This window comes from Olea europaea, chromosome 20 (assembly GCF_002742605.1).
Source record: "Olea europaea var. sylvestris chromosome 20, O_europaea_v1, whole genome shotgun sequence".
NCBI classification, from domain to species: Eukaryota; Viridiplantae; Streptophyta; class Magnoliopsida; order Lamiales; family Oleaceae; genus Olea; species Olea europaea.
The window spans coordinates 2,907,035-2,926,351 of record NC_036256.1 but is presented as its reverse complement, the minus strand read 5'-3'; the positions used below and the strand labels follow the sequence as shown (position 1 = coordinate 2,926,351).

Here is a 19,317-nt window from a genome sequence, read left to right as displayed (position 1 = left end):
ATAACTTTATGTAATATATGTATGCCTTCATCTTACCCAACTTTGATTCAAAAGCAATAATTAATGCCAAAAAATAATTTAAATTGATTATTGTCTTCATTCAGATCAATGTTTCAGGCATCATTAGTAAAATTGTAGCATTCAATATATTTATTTAGTTTTAGATTTGTTGCCACTGTGCTTTATATTCTCTTCTCTAAACAATTTAACCAAAAACAAGTTGTAGCAGAAATCCCTTGATAAATCTTGATTTCGGGCTCAGAAAATAATTAAACGAACACCGGTTTACCTCAACTCGACCCGAGACTTTCGTCTTCACTTTGAACTGTCTAAACTCTCTCAAACCTCACAAAAGAGAAGGGTGGTAGTGTTAGCAATCCACAAAGGTATGGAGAGGAAGAAGAAGATATTTCAATGGTTGAATCTTACTTACAACCTCACATGACTTCTCTCTCTCTCGGTTGCCTCTCTTCTCTCAACTCTCCTCTCCATTGCTACAACACACACACATACCAAACGATTGGGAAATAAATACACATATATAGGTTAGTTTAGGTCACCAAATATGGGCCAAGAGATCTCTAAGTGGGCTGCCATATAACCTAAATTAATGGGCCAATTTCCAACTCTATATTAATCACTAAATGTCCAACTAACCAAATAATCACCCAACCTAAACCCGAGCCATCCAAAAGTGTAGTTCGTCTCCGAGCTGAGCCAAGTCCATGGTGTCGATAAATAATCCGACAACTGTTTTAAATCATCGCTCGGATTATTGGGTATCAAAAAATCCAACACAAGTGTTAATTTGTACTCTTAACTCTATAACTTTAAATGTCTTTTCCTAATTTGAATGTGTTCTTACATTAGATCTTGAATTCCAAAAATTCTCTTTAATTCTTCATACTTCCAACTTCCATAGCGTCCTCTAAAAATTTGAATATTAGAGTAGATTTTCAAATGATGTACATTGTGGACATCACAAGGACTGAATCAATGTTCTCTATACCGTTTTCTACACTTTTTGGTATCCAAAATACCAACTTTTATGTATTCATTTTCTTCTTAAGAATTTTATGTACTTTATTATACTATAGATATTAAGTTGAAACTTCGAGTATAGACTTCAAACTCTTCATGTTCCAGTTGTCTTCATGGGTGCACAAGGCACACAACACTAAAGTTGTTATTGAATCCTAAATGTGTCCCAAACCCCATTTCTCTCCTCTGCCATCTCTAAGCGCAATGTCGCCACCCAAACCCGGTACCAACACCATCCATCACCGAAATCTGCATAATGTAGATGCAAAAATCACCCAAACATCTAAAACTCACTCTCGGATGATCATGTACTATTGTCCCCCCCCCCACCCCAAGACTTGGTGTTATGGTGGTAGCATGGTGTACATATCTTAAAGTGGAGGCATACAAATATCTTAATCTACCTTCTTTTTTCTGAGTTTTATTTCCCCAAACATGGAGCTATGGTGGTGATTTATGGTAAATAGAATGGTGGTGGTGGTGGTGGTGATGTTGGGTATCAAAATAGAATTAAATCGAACATGTTAGGTTTGAAACGGTTTGGTTTTCAGTTTGGGATTCAACCCAACCTGAAAAGTCTTTTCGATGGTTGGGTTATGTCCCAATTCGTCTCATGACAACCTTTAAGTGGGAGTGTACGAGAGAATCCTTGACCTTAGCACTGAAAACAATAACTCATAACTAGAGGTGGATATGGTTTCATTTAGTTCTGGTTCTAAGAGAATTGAACTGAACCATAAAACAATGATTTTTTTTTTTATTATGGAATCAAATGGTTTTTTTAAGATATGGAACCGAACCGAACCGAACCGAATCATTTAGTTCTAGTTTAGTTTGGTTTGGTTCTATTTTTATTTATTAATTTTCCAGACTTGCGCTATATTAGTTAGTAATATGTACCTAAGTTCCTATTTGGCATTGATTAAAATTCAAATTTTTATATAAGTCAAAATCAATAATTAATTTTAACTATATTTCATGGGTCCCACAACATTTTTTCCACAAATTTCTAAAAAACTGGTTTTAATCTCCACCAATCAGGCAATAAACAAAAAAAATAAACATCAATCATTCGGTGTGTTATGTCATTTTATATTTATATCATGATAAATAAGAATATGCATATATTTTTACTGAGTATTCTCCAAATATTTATTCTTACGATGACTTTTCAGATTGAAACAGGTCGGGTGGACGCTTGAAAAATTGATCGAGTGATACTTATGATATCACCAAGTAAAATTTCTGTTGATAATAATGTAGGAAAATCTAAATACGTTAATGAACTCTAAGACACGAAAAACGTTATCTTTTAAGAGATGTTTCTCCCCTATTCAACAAAGTCACAACTGGGGTATGATAGAAAATCTCTCTTAGGATACAATGGAGGCGTTTGATTCAAATTGTGACTGTTTGATCAAACCAAGAAGACACTCGAAAATAACTGATTGATGCCAAGAGAAAGAAGGAAGAATAAATTGTTTTAATGTATTTTGCAAATGAGAATTTGCCCAGAATTTATAGAAACTGAGGCAACTGTTTGAATAGGTGTATCTCTTCGTACATCTATTGGAAGTGACTGCTAAAAAATGAACAGATGCACCTATTCAAAAACTTTTGAAAATAAAATTCTCTTTTGGGAGCGTTGCCCCCGAGCCCCCTCGACCCCCGCAACCTGACCGGGTAGGTCGAACCTCGTTGCGCAGCGGCAAAGACTAATCCGAGCGGCAAATCATTCGCAAAACAAAAAATTAAACACATGCAAAATGATGAAAAATATCTAACAATTTCTAGAGATGATACTTGTCAATTTTTATTTGAACATCTTTATGTTAAATATTGTGCATGTCGTTTAGTAATTTTTTTTTTCAAGCATCTGACATTTTATATTAAATTTAAATTGATGGTTGAAATTGTAATATATTAAGATTTTATTTGACATGATTTTATTTTATTTTATTTTTTATTTTTCACTTAAATTGCTAGTTTATCATCATTTGAAAGTGATTTGACGTCTGGTTATCATCATTTGTAAGTGAAGGCAACCGATATTTCAAAGACAACATTTAGAACTCGTTATGGTAATTATCAGATTACTGTAATGCCTTTTGGATTAACAAATGCTTCTGTAGTATTTATGGATTTGATGAATAGAGTATTTCATCAATATTCATATCAATTTATCATTGTCTTTACTGATGACATTTTATAGTGTTCAAAGAATAAGGATCAACATGAAGAACACTCAATATAGTGTCGGAAACACTACGACGGGAGAAATTGCAATCCAAATTCAAGAAACGTAAATTTGGCTTGATCGTATAATCTTTCTTGATCATGCAGTTACAACACAAGGAAGTGAAGTAAACCCTACTAAAATTGAGGTGGTAAACAAATGGTCTAGATGAGAGGGTTATAGAAATTGGTTACAGCTCCAGTTTTAGCTATGTTGGAGGGTTTAGATGGATTTATTATATGCAACAATGCATCCAAACAAAGTTTGGGATGTGTACTGATGCAGTAAGGGAAGGTGATTGCATATGCCTTAAGACAACTAAAACAACATGAACAAAATGACCTTACACATGTTCTAGAGTTGGCAACAGTAGTGCATGCACTAAAGACATGGTGTCATTACCTCTACAAGAAAAGTGTGACATTTTACACGAATCATAAGAGTTTGAAATACTTCTTCACTCAAAAATATTTAAATATGAGATAGAGAAGGTACTTGGAGTTAGTTAAAGATTATGACTGCACTATCTATTACCACCCGAGTCCGGTTAATGTAGTCGCGTTTGATTTTAAAGTTTTAATATATATATATATATATATATATATATATATGAAAATTATCTAATGGACACTGGTGCTCGATGACATAGCACAAAAATTAATTAGTAAATCATTAAATTCATGGAACCTGCCATTAATATATTCACCAATCAATTGGTGTGTCATATCATTGGTGCTTAACATAATCTAAGCATCGATGCCCATTAGATCATCTCTCTCTCTCTGAATCATAAGTTTTAGGCTTTATCATTTTTATTCCTTTACTACTCGATTTCTATGTTAAATATTTCAGAATAGACTGTTAGGTTAAATATGTAAATCCTAATGAATATAATTATTAAGAAATTTCTTGAATAATTTGATATTGCGATCAACTTGCTGTAAATATAAGAATGTCAGTATGTTTATGTACTTTTATATTTATATCATGTTATATAAAAATATATAAGAATTTTTACTGAGTGTTTACAAAATATTTATTCTTACGATGGCTTTTCAGATTAGAACGTGCCGTGTGGACTCGTGGAAGATTTATAAGGTAATACTTATGGGATTGCCAAGTAAAATTTCTAGAAATGATAATTGCCAATTTTAATTTAAAGAACATCTTTATGCTAAATTTAGTGCTCCTTTTTTCTTTTTTCTTTTTTTTTTTTTTAAGTTTTTTGTATTTGAGCATTTGACATTCTATTTTAAATTTAAATTGATGGTTTGAAATCATAGTATTCTAGGATTTTATTTAATATGAAAATTTTCTCTTAAATTGTTGGTTTATCATTATCGATTTATTTATTAAATCTCAAAAAATGAATAAAAGTGAATTTTCGCTTAAATTGGAAAAATGAAGATTTATTTATTTATTTATTTTGTAACACTTCAAGACTGTTTTTATTAAAAAAAATGAAATAGACTTCAGGACGTTACAGTTCTAGTTCTAAGTTCAAGGAACATAGCCAAAACCGTTAATTTTTTTGGTGGACTCGGTTCAGTTACTTTTAGGTTTGATTTGGTCTAGACATTTTGTCCACCCCTACTCCTAGCCAACTAAAAACAAGAAGAATGTAATTATTTTTATATTAATATTGTAGCTTAAATCATATTTATTTATATAGGAGGATAATATTGTTAAACTTAAAAATAGATTTAAGGGTGCATTTGATTGCTAATATTTTTCATGAAAAATATGTTTATCCATCCAAATTCCTACTTTTGTATTTCTTGATTAACATTTTTTTCATGGAAAATATTTTCCTATTTTTAGTCACGTGATCATATCCTCTTCAAAATGAAGGAAAATATTTTCTTTAGAGGATTAGAATTTTATTTCCTAAGGAATTTACTCTCTATTTCTTTCTCTCTCATCTACCCAGCAATAAAAAATTGACAAGAATAATTTTCTAAATTGAAAATTAAATCAATCAAACACATTTAATTGATAATTTTTCATGCAAATAAGTTATAGGCAATTGAGTTGTTTAGAATTTATTTTCTTTCCATTCAAATTCGATGCTTGCATTCAAACACACTTTAAGATTTTGGGCACCATTCTCAACGAGAGAACTACGAATGGCAAAGATTTCAACACTGGAATTATATATTTGGCGTTTGCAATTGGAAAAGATTAAGACAACTAGATGAAAGAGAAAGAGGCTTAGATTTTGTCAACACTTAGTTTGTAAGTGTTGGCGAAACCTAGGACACTGATTTTAAAAATTATTTTTGAAATGATTTGGTGTAGATGTTACTAGCACATAGTTTGTAAATTAAGTTTGTTAACCTAATTTGTACAAATAGCATGATTCAAACCGACTACCGGAATCAGCCTTATGAAGCTCCCTTGAAATTATTAAGGCCAAACAAGCCTGAAGATTCGGAAAATTTCACCGAGTTGTTGAACCTGACAAATATGACGAATGATAGGAGAGGTAGAAAGAGAGTATAAAATATATGAAGATCCATACATTGTACTTTTTCAAGTTCTATAATTTTTTAATCACTGTTTAGATTATTTGTTTGTCAAATTAGGATTTAGAGAGTCTTGAAACGAGATTAACCAAGAATTAAACAGCAGTTCGTTTAATTGTCAATAGCTAGTATCATTTTTCCATGGAAGTATCTATAAGCGCAAGACCCTGGAAATGTGACTTCTAATCAACGCAGTAATTTAGTACCAGATCCTTGATGGGAGGAAACTCCATTTTCTTTGACTTATGCGTTGGTTAGAAGCCTGATGTCAATATGACGACAATACTAAATATCATACTCGAGAATTCGGAGCAACACCATAAATCCGAGCAGCATATTCTTTCTATTGTAACAAAGGGTAATGGACATATTTAAAATCAGGTTCCAGTTTAGTTCTACTACTGTCTGATATTTAACATTGAATCAAGAGATTCAACAAAGAAATTAACAACTTCCAAATTACAATTACTTTTTATATGCTTGGTCCACATCACGACATACCTTTTAAAATTCATTAACGTCAGAGAGCTAACTCGGAAGTTGAAGGATTTGCTGCTGATAGATGTGGTGAAGCAATGTGCAGGTTAGGCGGGATTTGCAAGGATTCTATGTTCCCTTCCAACATTTCTAACACTCTTGTCATTGATGGCCTCATTCTAGGATTAGTCTGTATGCACCATAAGCCAACAATTATCATTTTCCTTATCATCAAATGTTCATCTTCATTCACGTTGCAATTGAGATCAAGTTGAGCATTTTGTGCGAGGTGGTGATATACCCAGTCAGGAAAATATATTTCACTTGAATCATCAGCGTTGGTATCAGTATTTTTCGTCTCACCAACCATTTCCAGAACCATCATCCCATAGCTATAGACATCTGATTTGTAGGAAACTTCTCCAAGGGCTCTATAAGCTAATTCTGGAGCTATATACCCTATTGTCCCCCTCACTCCTAACATTGACACTGTACTGGATCTATTGGGGGAAATTTTAGCCAGGCCAAAATCCGAGATCTTAGGATTGAAGTCTTTATCTAGAAGAATATTGTGAGGCTTTATGTCAAAGTGCAAAATTCGTGTGTTACAACCTTGATGCAAATATTCTATTCCCCGAGCAATGCCAACTGCAATATCTAACAACTTTCCCCATCCTAATTGATCTTTTGGTAAGGAATTATTATTGCTTATGAACCTGTCAAGAGATCCGTTTGGCATGAAATCATAAATGAGAGCTCTTTTGGAACCCTCGAAGCAAAATCCGAGGAGAGTGACAATGTTAACGTGGGATGTTGTGCTAATACTTGCAACCTCATTGATGAACTCTTCTCCACTACCTTTTGATTCTTTCAAAATTTTTACCGCTACAAGACCGTCATTTGGGAGCTTTCCTCTATAGACAATAGAGAAGCCCCCTTCTCCTAACTTGTCATGGAATGAATTGGTCATCTTCTTGAGATCTGAGTATTTGTATCTTCTTGGCGCACGATCCCCATGGTTCTTCAAGAATAGTTCAATGTCCTTGTCGTTTTGTGTTTTTCCTTTCCAAATGAGTGTATAGTTTCTTCTGTTAAAAGTAAATAAGATTACGAAGAAGAGTGCTGTAGCCGCTGGAATACCTGTAATGAGAAACAATTTATTAATAAATTGAAATGCATAAAAAATGGAAACAAAATTTAAAGATATACCTGCAATTAAAATCAGTTTCAATTTGATTTTTCTTTTTCCTTTTCCTTTATCCTTTTCTTCTGCAGCTGGAGTAAAAACTCACGTTAGATCAAGCAAACGTACTAAAGAAGAAGGGAAATCATTTTTCTCAGTATACTCTGTTCTGCACCTAAACTCTTTGACAAGCCATATGAACATGAAAGATAGTGAGTCCAAGAGATTTTCGGTGATAACTACTGTCATATTTACAAAAACCATTAGTATGTAACTGATTGACGTTGAACTCTGTATATGATTTGGATTCTGATTTAAATTGACATCACAAGACCAACTATAGACTATGATGCTAAAAGACAAATACGTGAAAAAATAGATAACCATAATTTCTATCTTAAAACCTTAACCTTAATACATATTTAAGCTGAAAATATTTTACCCTCTAAGCATTATGTACTGGATATACCTCTTTGACATTTAAATTGATTCCTGCCGTTAGTTGTACAGTGGCCTCCTGTATTGTGACACCCATTGCAATCCTCAGACAGATGCCATTCGAGTTCATATTCATCGCTAAACAGATCCCAGAAATCCATCGAATTGACATCGTATTGTGAATACATTGGCACCATGACAGCTGAACAGCCTTCTGGGGTTGAAAGAAGATTCCTATCAGTATAATATACATCAAAGGACTCGCAACCTGAGTAGTTTTTAAAACCCTGGAAATAACGCTTCAGTGTTTCACCGTTACTTTTGGTACATCTGAACAAAGTAATATTTCGGAAGATAGTATAAGAAATACAAGGAGAGTTTGGAAGAGAGAAATTGATGTAGGGTAAATCACAGAATTTATGTCTTAAATAGCCTAGAAGAGTAGGGTTTCGAATCAAGAACACATTGGTAGAGATCTTGGACAGAATGATATATGATTGTGATAATCCTTCATTTGCCAGGTAAAGTTTTGGACTACTAGCATTACAATCAACCCCTAAGAACCCACATTCCGGTTGCGAATAATTAGATATAGGAAACTCCAAAACCCCAAGACTTCCACACTGGAAACTCTCTTGGCATTTCGAATTAACAAAATTTAGGGTAATTAGATGAAAAATAGAGAAAAGCACGAGAAAACTAGCAGTAGACATGTAGACCTTCTTCAAAAAACCATGCCCTCTATCCAGTTTTATACTATGTTGCATTATCAGATTTTCACAACCCATACTTGACTTGGAAACTTTTTCATGAAATTTTCCTTTTTTGAATAATCCATTATATGTATATTTGTTTTAACTTTTTCATTGTTTAATAATTGATTTTGATCATTTAATTCTTTTTCACTTTAGTAGACTTTGAAAATCTTGCGACGGACATAAACTGGAAACAGTTGCGGGTTTAGTGGTCAATAATTACATCCTAGTTAAAATTAATAATCTAAGAATACATGTCTGCTAAAATATAAACATAATTAAGAAAACCGAAAGTAGGGACTAGGGAGAAAGGTCCTTCGCCTTCCTGTGACCTTCGTACTGAGATCTCCAATCTGGCCATCTACTCAGTGCAAGAATTTCCTGCATTATTTAAAGAAACAACGCACAATTCGAAAGACGAATCTCTGTTGGAATTTTGGATACAACCTGTCATTTTAATTTATGCCATTTTAATTTAAATAGGATCAAATTTATACTTTGTTAGGAGTTTATTACTTAATTAGGTCAAATTGTTTCAAAATTTATCATCTGTTCCTGTTTTAATTAGTTAAGCATTAGATTAAAAGAGTTGCTGCCGCTAGCTAATGATAAAATTGTAACGTATGAATATTTCTTAACTCGAAACTAATATTTTATAGAATCAATGATCTGTGGAACAAAATCAATTATTCAAAATCTAATTGCACGTTTACAATTAGTAACAGTCTTTCTAACATTCTTGAAAATCTCTGGATTTTTTCAATTACTTAATATTACTAAGAAAGATGGAATGCTAATTGATGAAGTACAGCAGTTCACGTCTAATTTACATGGCCACTGGGAGAGGTAAATCAAACAAGGGGCTAATCTACACTGGAGTGAAGTCCGCAGGTTGGACCGGACCCTTTTGGGATTCTGGCTCTTTGTATTTAATTATTCCGTGTTATTTAACTATAGAATATTATAATGTCGTTACTACTTTTATATTTTTCTTAATTTTTTATTTTCCCATACTCGGTGCTATGGATGGTAATAATTTATGGTGAATCGAATCATGGTGGTGGTGATGGTGGTTATAGAGGTGATGATGGCGAGTTTGATACTCTATTTTATGATGTGGGCGATTGTGGTCCAATTTGGGTCAAAATCGGACTCGAAAAGTTAGTTGGATGGTCAGATTGTTCCCTAATCTGACTCGTGCCCACTCCTAACCCTAAGTAGGAATTTGGGATGGAACCCTTAATCCAAGAAGGAAAACAATAATTCCTAACCAACCAAAAAAAAGAAGAATTTGTAATTATTCTAAATTTAATATTGTGTCATAATCATATTTATTTATGTAAGAGGAAAATATTGTTATACTTAAAAAATAGGGGGTAAGGTTTTGGGCACCATTCTAAACAAGGAAGGAACTGCAAACGACAAAGATTTCAACACTAAAATGACATTTGGCCTTTGCAATCAGAAAAGATTGGGTCAACAAGATGAAAAAGAAAGAGGAGAAAAACACTAGAATAAGCATTGTGGAGCTCCCTTATAAATCATGAAGGCTAAGCAAGTTGGAAGATTCAGAAATTTTCACCAAGAATTGTTTAAAGTGACAAATATGATGAATGTTTGGAGAAGCAGAAAGTTGGTGAGAAAATATATGAAGGTTCATACTGCATACTTTTTCAAAACTGCAATTTTCTATCATCAATTTGAATTATCCATTTTGTCAAATTAGATGACTTAGAAAGTCTTGAAACGACATTAACCAAGAACTAAACAGCAGTTCATTGAATTGTCCATACCTTCTAGCACTTATCCATTGAAGTATTGTAAATCTTTACTAAGCATGCTTCTACTTGTCAATGTTATAGAAACAAACTTGGAATTGAAAATTTCTCAAGATTAAATGTGTTGAATAACTTGCTTACTTACTTGATCTCGTTGGTACAAAACTCTATTAAATTGAAGGAGTTCCTTATTTACAATCTTAATGCCTTCTCCAAGATGATTGAATGCCCTAAAAATGTAATATATACCATTTTTACTCACGAATTTTCATGCTTTTCTTGATAGAGAGATATAAATTCTACTTCCATAACGTGAATTACATATCTTGGAAGTTATTGTATGCATGTGTTGATTATGAGTAGAAGAAGTTATACAAAATTCAAAGAATAACTAATCCCTCCAACCCATTTTATTTTACTTGGGTCTGGTCAATCCACATAGGTGAACCGTCTATTTCTAACGTCTCCTCAAATCATCAATCATCAATTAGATCTATCCCAAACATTTAGCTCACATGGATCATACTGATAAATGGATCATGCGACCCGCGAGTAACTTAGAGCATTCAATGTTATACACCTTAAGGATATATAACAGTTCTATAAGAGAAATCTTATTTCTCATAATAACAAAGACTATTGTATAACATCTAGTTCAAGTACTATTTCTGATTCCTCAATAAATCAAGAACATATTTAAACTCTGCGCCATATGTTGCATTCATAATTGTGTCAAAAACTTCAATTAGTTAACACAATTATCTCACCGGTGAATACCAATGTGTCAGATAGAATAGTCCTTCATTTTCTACTTGAATCTCTAAAACTTAAAAGAGCTGCCTTCCTAGACATATCCCATTAGACCAAATCATTCATGATCATTGACAATATGCTAAAGTAGAAAACCTATAATGAAGTCTCGAAAAACAGTTAAAAAAAAAAAAAAAGGGTATATTAAATGAGGTTATATATTAAAAATCAAAGATCTATTTCATTTTCCATTGGTTGTCAAAGCACACATTACATTGCACATATCATAGTTCAAGCAATTCTCAAAGTTTAACTTGAGTTCTCCTTATATTATTTCTCTACGCAATCTTAACTTAGAACTCAATTAGCAACATAAATAAGTCTTGTGGAAAAAAGGAATCAACTTCAATTACTTATTGTAATCTCATTTTAATTCTTTATCAAGGTGATTGGATCACATACACAACATGATTGCTTTATCTCATCTCAGCACATTTCAAAATATTTGAGGTACATTGCTCATGTGAGTGAGCCAATCCTTACATGTTCGACATTTTTTCTATGTGTGCATTCAAATTACTCATAATAAATAAAATAAAGGATGAGCGAACCAACTACCATTTGATGCGTTGAAATGTACTGCAAAGTCACTTCCTTCTTTAATATGATGTCTCGTACACAATTATATTTTGTGTCAATGTATTTGGTTCTACTATATTACTCGAGATCCTTCGTATATGTTATAGTAGCTTGACTATCACAATAAATAAATGGAGGCCCTATATCATTGTTAGAAATTCTTAGATGCTAAAATAATTTCTTTAACCAAATAGCTTCTAATACTGCTCATGCATATGCCATAATTTTTTCCTCTTATATACAAGAAAGGCATGTCATTTTTTTACACTCGAATAGATGGTGCCATTATAAAGCAAGAATGCATATCTCGAAATTGATTTGCACACATCTTGGTCCCAACCCAAGTAGAATCTATGTATCATTTTAACTACAAATCATTTATTTGATAATATGTGGAATAACTAGCAGTACCATTCAATATCTCAATGTCCTCTTAATAGCTTTCCAATGTTCTCTTTCGAGGATCAGATTGATACCTACTGATCAGACCAATGGTATAACAAATGTCAGGACAAATACATATCATAGTGTACATGAACCTCCAAATCACACTAGAGTATGATGCTCTTGAAATTTCTTCTTTTTCTCAAGAGTTTTAGGACACACGTGAAGATTTTCGGCTTTTGATACAGGTACGTCAATGGGATTGCAATTTTCTATTTTGAAATGTTTGAGAATCTTCATTATATATTATTCATCTGACAGAGCAAGAATTTTCTTCAAACGATCTCTCTATGAATTTTTTCACCTAATATATAATCTGCTTCACTCATATCCTTCATGTTAAAATTTGATGACAACCAAACTTTATTCTTATTAGACTTTTTTGAATAAATACAGTAATCTTCATTCAGCATGACAGAGTTGTTCTATATTATCGTTTTGTCAAACATCAGACCACTTTCTAAAAAATACTCTATGACATAGATTGATCTTTTTAATTTACAAACTTTATTCTCTTGGACTGTTTCAATGAAACTTACTATTTGTTGTATGCAGATTTCTCCATTGAGAAATGTTGTCTCTATGTTCATTTGATTTAACTAAACCTAAATGTGCCATTATGTCTAAGCATAGTAAATTGAAGTAAATCTCACTGCTGGTGAAAAATGTATCTTTATAATCTATATTCTCATGTTAAGTATAACCCTTGCTACCATGCGGGTCTTATACCATCAGCTTTTTGCTTTATCTTGAGAGCTTGTTTGTTTCCAAAAGCTTTTCTACTAGTTGAAAAATCAAACAAGTCCTAGGCTTGATTTGATTTAATCACTTCATTTCTTTTTCATTGTAATCTTCCACTTTTTCTTTGTAGGTCTTGACAGAGCTTCATGTATTGATTTAAGTTCTTCACATGTTCTAAAAAAACTAGAAAAACTTGTCTTTTAATCTCGAAATGACCTTTAGCCATACTTATCTAGTACTCTTTTGAAGTGAAAGCTACAATGTCAACCCTATTACTTGGAGATAGATTACTCCCACTTGGATCAACAAGTGGAAGTGTTTCCTTTTGCACCTATTAGTTTTTACTTATAAACACATATCATTTGGATTGATCCAAGTATTTGATAAAGATACATATTTTTGTCTTTTAGGTACAACTTTCCAAACTTGCTTGAGGGATCGTGGATGCATGCTATTGATCCCCAAGGTATAAGATAGCTTAAATCGGGCTATTTACCTATCCAAAGCTAATATGGTACTGTAGGAACTGATTTCGATCACAACGTTACATGTGCCAATAGATGTCTAATTTGCTTACGCTATCATAGAACATATCATTTTGAGCAATATTATATTCCTCATCTTAGTAACACTATTTTGTTTTGGTGTACTGAGAATAGTAAATTATGTAAAATTCCCTTTTCATTACATAGTTGAACCCTTCAGATAGATATTAATGTCCTAGATAAATAAGGTTTTCGCCTTTCTTTCTATTTAATTATCTATCGTTTTAAGTAGTCCAATACCCCTAACTTATGATAAATCAAACAAAAAAAAAAAAAACCACACCATGTGAAATCATATTTAAATGTAACGAAGTAAGAAGCTACATGTCTTTCCCTCACATTCATAGGACCAAAAATATGAGAATGGACTAATTGTAATGGAAATTTGAACCTCAAAGTCTTACTAAATGGTTTTCGTATTGTTTTTCTATTAGGCAATGTTCACAAATAAACAAAGAAACTTTAGAGATTGAACCTAGTAGTCTCTCTTTGATTAATCTATTCATTCTCTCTTACCTAATATGTCCTAATTTAGCTACTGTATACATGTATCCACATTCATATATTTAGAAGAAGACACATTCATAGTAAAAAATCTATTCAAGTAATATTTATAAATATTTCACAATCCAACACAAAAAACTATCGCAGAGATAGCAGGATCCATTATATAGATTGCCATTGTCTATAACAACAGAATTCCCATTATTGTTTAAACTGAAATCTAATTTTTAAAGAAAGCAACTAAAATTAAGTTTCGACGTATCCCTAACACAAATAGAAAATCACAAAGTAGAATAATACGACCTTCACTCAATTGTAACTTCTATGTAACAATCTCTTTCACTTCCACCTTATCATCGTTTCCAACATATATCCACTTTATACTAGCTAGATATCAAAGGAACTCCACAAACGCTTCTCAATCCTTAGTTATATCGTATGTCACCCTTGAGTCTACAATTCACATAGGATAAGATTTAGTTAACATAACAGTGCTAGAAATATAAACAACACCAAAAGAAATATCTCCAATAGCCACCTTCTTTGGCTAAGGACGGTCCTGAGCAAAATAACTTAGCACTGACAATTATAGCATTTCAACTTGCTCTTATCTTTCTTCTTTTTGAACCATTTTTCCTTATTGCGTTTGGTCTTGTTCTTTTTAGGTCCATGCCCAATCCTTTTTCCTATTTCTTTCTCGCTCTTGTTTCAATTTTTTTACATTTAAAGCCCAAAGCTTTTTTTGAACTAGATGCAACCACAAAAGCATGTCCAATGGATTTAACTACTCCTAGTTGCTCATCATATAGTTTAACATGTTGTGCATAATCAATAAAAGTTTTGATGCTATCTTTGCGAGTCAAATTGACTTTTAGATGTTCCTATTATATTAGGAAAAGATCGGATCAAAGCCTGAATTTGCTGCTTATCAAAGAGTATGTGACTGACCAACTTCATCTTCGTGATCATGTTAGACATAATCCTAACATGATGTTTGATGTTATGATGATGAGATTTCTTATTAGTGTTAAAATTAATTGTTAGCTATCTAGGTCTAGTCACATTAGTATCACCATATTTCTCTCTCAAATGCATTCAGATATTTTGAGCAGTCGAAAATTGCTCATACCCACTAATGAGATCATTTACCATAGAACTTACCAAAATGTGGATTATTTTTTTCCTATGACTAGTAAGTTTCTTGATCTCTTTGATGTTAAGTAATCTGACCCATACTTGGATCCCAAATTTTATGACGTCAAGTATTATGGTTATTGCCATTCAATTTGTCACCATTATTAAGGTTAGAGTAATATTTTCGATGTCATGTCTATTTAGAGACAAACATTTAAAGTCTTTTCATGCACAAATATCACTTTGCACTCATGCAAATTAAGATTTATGATAATTTAACATTATGCGTAGAGTCGATTGTTTACTATGTTTCCAATCATAGTCAATTATCCTATGTTTCATTATCACAAAAATTAATTTCAAAGCGCAAAATCACAACTTTGAGGTAGAGTAACATGATCTCTAACTACCTTCGAACTCCTACTAAATTAAATAATTAATCATGTATAATATAAAATAGACATTTCGATCATGTATAATAAAAGTACAATGCATAAATTAATCAAAAAATGTCAATATGTACATGTGATCACATTAAACTCTTCTATACAATTACTAGAGTCGAGAAGAGCATTACATTAATATTGAACAGCATTTTGATTAAGTTACTAAGTTACTACTACAACAAACTATACATAGATAGATGGATTTTCTTAATATTTTAGTTTTTGTTCTTCTATTTCCTTGTCAAAATCCTAGTTAAATAGCTGTAGGTTAGAGTAGGTGACTTGTCTAGAATGGAAAGTGTTCTCATTAGATGATGTATTTTCTCCACCTAACATATATATTATCCAAATGTATCACTTCTAGATGCATTGCTTTGAGATTTTTATCTATTGTACCAGGTTACATTACGAATCCATTTCATAGTTTTGATAAGCATGTAGCTTTCCAACAGGATCCACAGCCCATGCTTTTCCAGCCTTTCCTCTAAGGATGCTAAAACATTGTGCATAAATCTAACTATGCCCTTGTTTGAGCCCTATTTTTTGGGAAGAATGAATTTTTGAATAGAGTATTGATGGAAAATGTGTGGTTAAAAAATAAAAATTTTTTTTGAATTTGCGTGTAATATTATTTTATTGTTGAAATGATGTCAAAATACTGTTGAAAAATGTATTTTTTCAAAAGAATGGAGCTCAAACGAGGGTTATATCTAATTAAGTTCAAAATGGAAACATCACAACGGATCACATAACCTAATCAAGAGGTAGATCCCTCATGAACATAGAAAAATATGGTATTTTAAACACTTTTGAAGTATTTTCCAATTTTCAAAAATCAAGAGCATAAAAAAAATTGACTCCTACTTGGCAATTAATAAATACTCTTGACTCTAAAATAAATAAATAAATCAGAATTTATTCAAGTTTAACTATTTGAAAATTAATTTAATTATATCGAAAAATAAGAATATTTTAGTGACCAATCTACAAGTTTTAAAATTGCATTGCTCCTTTCACGCTTTGAGCTAAAGCAACTTTTTAATAACAAACAGAGCCACTTGGATATGCGTACGGTGCATGCACCATCTATTTGACAGCGAAAATATTATTTTTCTTTTTCACTTATTTTGACGTTCTAAGTTCATCTCTGCAGTCAGAATTAAAAAAAAAAAAAAAATACTAAACATATTCTAGTGTTTGGTTTACAAACATAACGGACACAGGCTGAGAGAAAAAGCTACTAACATCATCTTCCAAAATTTTTTCAGATTTTTAAATTTTTCTCACATTTGACCTAAACTTTTAAATGATCTAACTTTCTTGTTTTAAGTCCAAATTATGAGTTCTTTATGTGTTTGAAAAGCTTATAAGAAGAAATTTCTAACAATACTAATATTACTGCAGGAAAATTAATGAACAAAAAGCAGCAAGTATTTAAAATTTTTACAATTTTAACTATGGTTTCACTTTTCTCCAAAAATTTTAAATCATATAGAGAAATATGCAGTAAAAATTATGTGAATTTATGTTTCATATTTCACTATATGCCATTAATGATGTTTTTAAGCTTTATCATAAGATACATACATTTACAGCAAGATTAGTATGCAAGGAAATAACATAAGAAGGCTCTAATAGCAATGTAATTCCTTACTAAGCATGTTTCTACTTGTTAAGGTTGTAGAAACTTACTTGAAGTAAAAATTTCCCATGATTAAATGTGTTGAACCGCTTGCCTTACTTTGCTCGATCATGTTGGACCAAAACTCTATCAATTTGAAGGAATTCATTAGCCACAACCCAAATGTCTTTTTCAAGATGATTGAATGCAGAAAAAATGTGATATATTGCCTTTTCAATTTTTCAACATTTTTATGTACGAATTTTCATGTTTTACTTGAGAGAGAGAGAGAGAGATCAATTTCAACTTCTACACTTAATATGAATTACATATCTTGGAAGTTATTGTATGCATGTGTTGGTTATTGGAGGTGGAAAGTTATTCATAACCCACATCGGCGACCCTTCCATTTCCAACAAGTATCTATAAACATAAGATGGAAATGTGATCAGTACACACGGTCATTACCAGATCTTTCATTGTCGAGCTCAGTGTGACGACAATCCAAACATAAACTTGTGAATGGCTGAATGCGGACCCTGATCTCCTGCAAGAAACAAATGATCAAGCATGAACGACTAAATGCCATGCAACACCTAAATTACCTAAAAAATTAGCTCTTGCTGCATATTCTTTCTATAGGTAACAAAGGGTAGTGAACATTACTTGAAAGCTGATTCCAGTTAGTAGATACTTTTTAATTGGTACTAGTTATCAATAATACAAACTAGAGAGCACTTTAACTGTCTTATACTCTAGTTCTACACCTGTCTGATAACATTGAGACAGAAGATTCAACAAATAAATTAACAACTTACAAATTGAATTTACTGTTTATATGCTTGGTCGACAGCAAGATCCTCCAAACACCAATCCCTTCAAGAAAGCTCTAATAGGGACTGCAGCAGCTGAAGTAAGAATACATGTTAGTTCAAGCAAACATATTAAACGAGAAGGGAATTCATTTTTCTCATTATACTCTCTTCTGCACCTTGAATCTTTGATAAGCCATGAACATGAAAGATCTCGTAAGAGAAAAGATTTTCGGTCTTGGCACCTGTTATACATAAAAATAAAATAAAAATCCATTAGTATGTGACTGAGCAACGTTGAACTCTCACATGATTTGGATTCTGATTTAAATTTACATCACACGACCAACTATATACAGTGATGCTAAAAGTCAAGTACGTGAAAAAGGGATAAATATGTATTGAATTTTGGAGTTCTATCTCAAAAGGTTAACGTTGTTACATATTTAAGCTGACAATATTTTAACTCACGAGTATTATGTACTGATTGTACCTTTTTTGGCGTTCAAAATGATTCCTGATGTTAGTTGTACATTGGCCTCGGATGCCATTCAATTTCATATTCGTCGGTAAACAGATCCAAAAATCCATCAAATTTGCATCATATTGCGATTACATTGGCACTGGGACAGCTGCACACTCAACTGGGGTTGAAAGAAGATTCCCAGTAGTATAATATACATCGAAGGATTCGCAACCTGAGTAGTCTTTAAAATCTTGGAAATAACGCTTTAGTGTGTTACTTTTACTTTTGATGCATCTGAACAAAGTTATATTTGGGAAGATTGTGAAAGAAATAGGAGGAGAGTTGACGATAATTTGATGAAAAATAGAGAAAAGAACCAGAAATCTAGAAGTAGACATATAGACCTCCCTCGGAAAAAACCATGTCCTCAATCCAGCTTTACACCATGTTCTAATCATTTTTACAACCTATATTTGCACGCCAGCATGACTAGGAAACTTTTCCATGAAAAATATTTTTGAAAGATTTATAATGTATAGTTGTTTTAACATTTGCCTTTTAATTACTGATTTAGATTATTTAGCCCATGTTTGGTATTTAGATTTTGATAGAAGTTTATTAAATATATGATTAAAAGTTATGGGTCCCATAAAATGTGTAATTTACGGACTCCACCAAATTGGGCTTAATTTGTTTGTTTCTAGCATTAGTCAACTTTGAAAATCTTGTGACGCAAATAAAACCTGGAAACACCTGTTGGTTGGTTAGTCAATAATTACTTT

At 32.1% G+C, this 19,317-nt stretch overlaps 1 protein-coding gene and 1 long non-coding RNA gene across 2 annotated transcripts; both read right to left on the bottom strand.

The window, feature by feature from the left end:
• Positions 1–6,134: 6,134 nt before the first annotated feature.
• On the bottom strand, positions 6,135–7,415 carry LOC111369409 (rust resistance kinase Lr10-like). Its single transcript, XM_022990911.1, has one exon. It carries the CDS (start codon positions 7,247–7,249, stop codon positions 6,323–6,325), a length of 927 nt encoding a protein of 308 aa, XP_022846679.1. The 5' UTR covers positions 7,250–7,415; the 3' UTR covers positions 6,135–6,322.
• A 9,897-nt stretch (positions 7,416–17,312) lies between these two features.
• LOC111369205 lies at positions 17,313–18,959 on the bottom strand. The gene is made up of 5 exons (XR_002698072.1): positions 18,563–18,959; positions 18,249–18,314; positions 18,076–18,165; positions 17,726–17,804; positions 17,313–17,404 (listed from the first exon to the last, which is right to left on the bottom strand). It is a non-coding gene; the product is annotated as an uncharacterized LOC111369205 (long non-coding RNA).
• Between the last annotated feature and the right edge of the window lie 358 nt (positions 18,960–19,317).

Bases quoted from the DNA above. Each gene is read 5' to 3' on its own strand.
- LOC111369409 (XM_022990911.1), bottom strand. From the start codon at position 7,249: ATGACCAATTCATTCCATGACAAGTTAGGAGAAGGGGGCTTCTCTATT.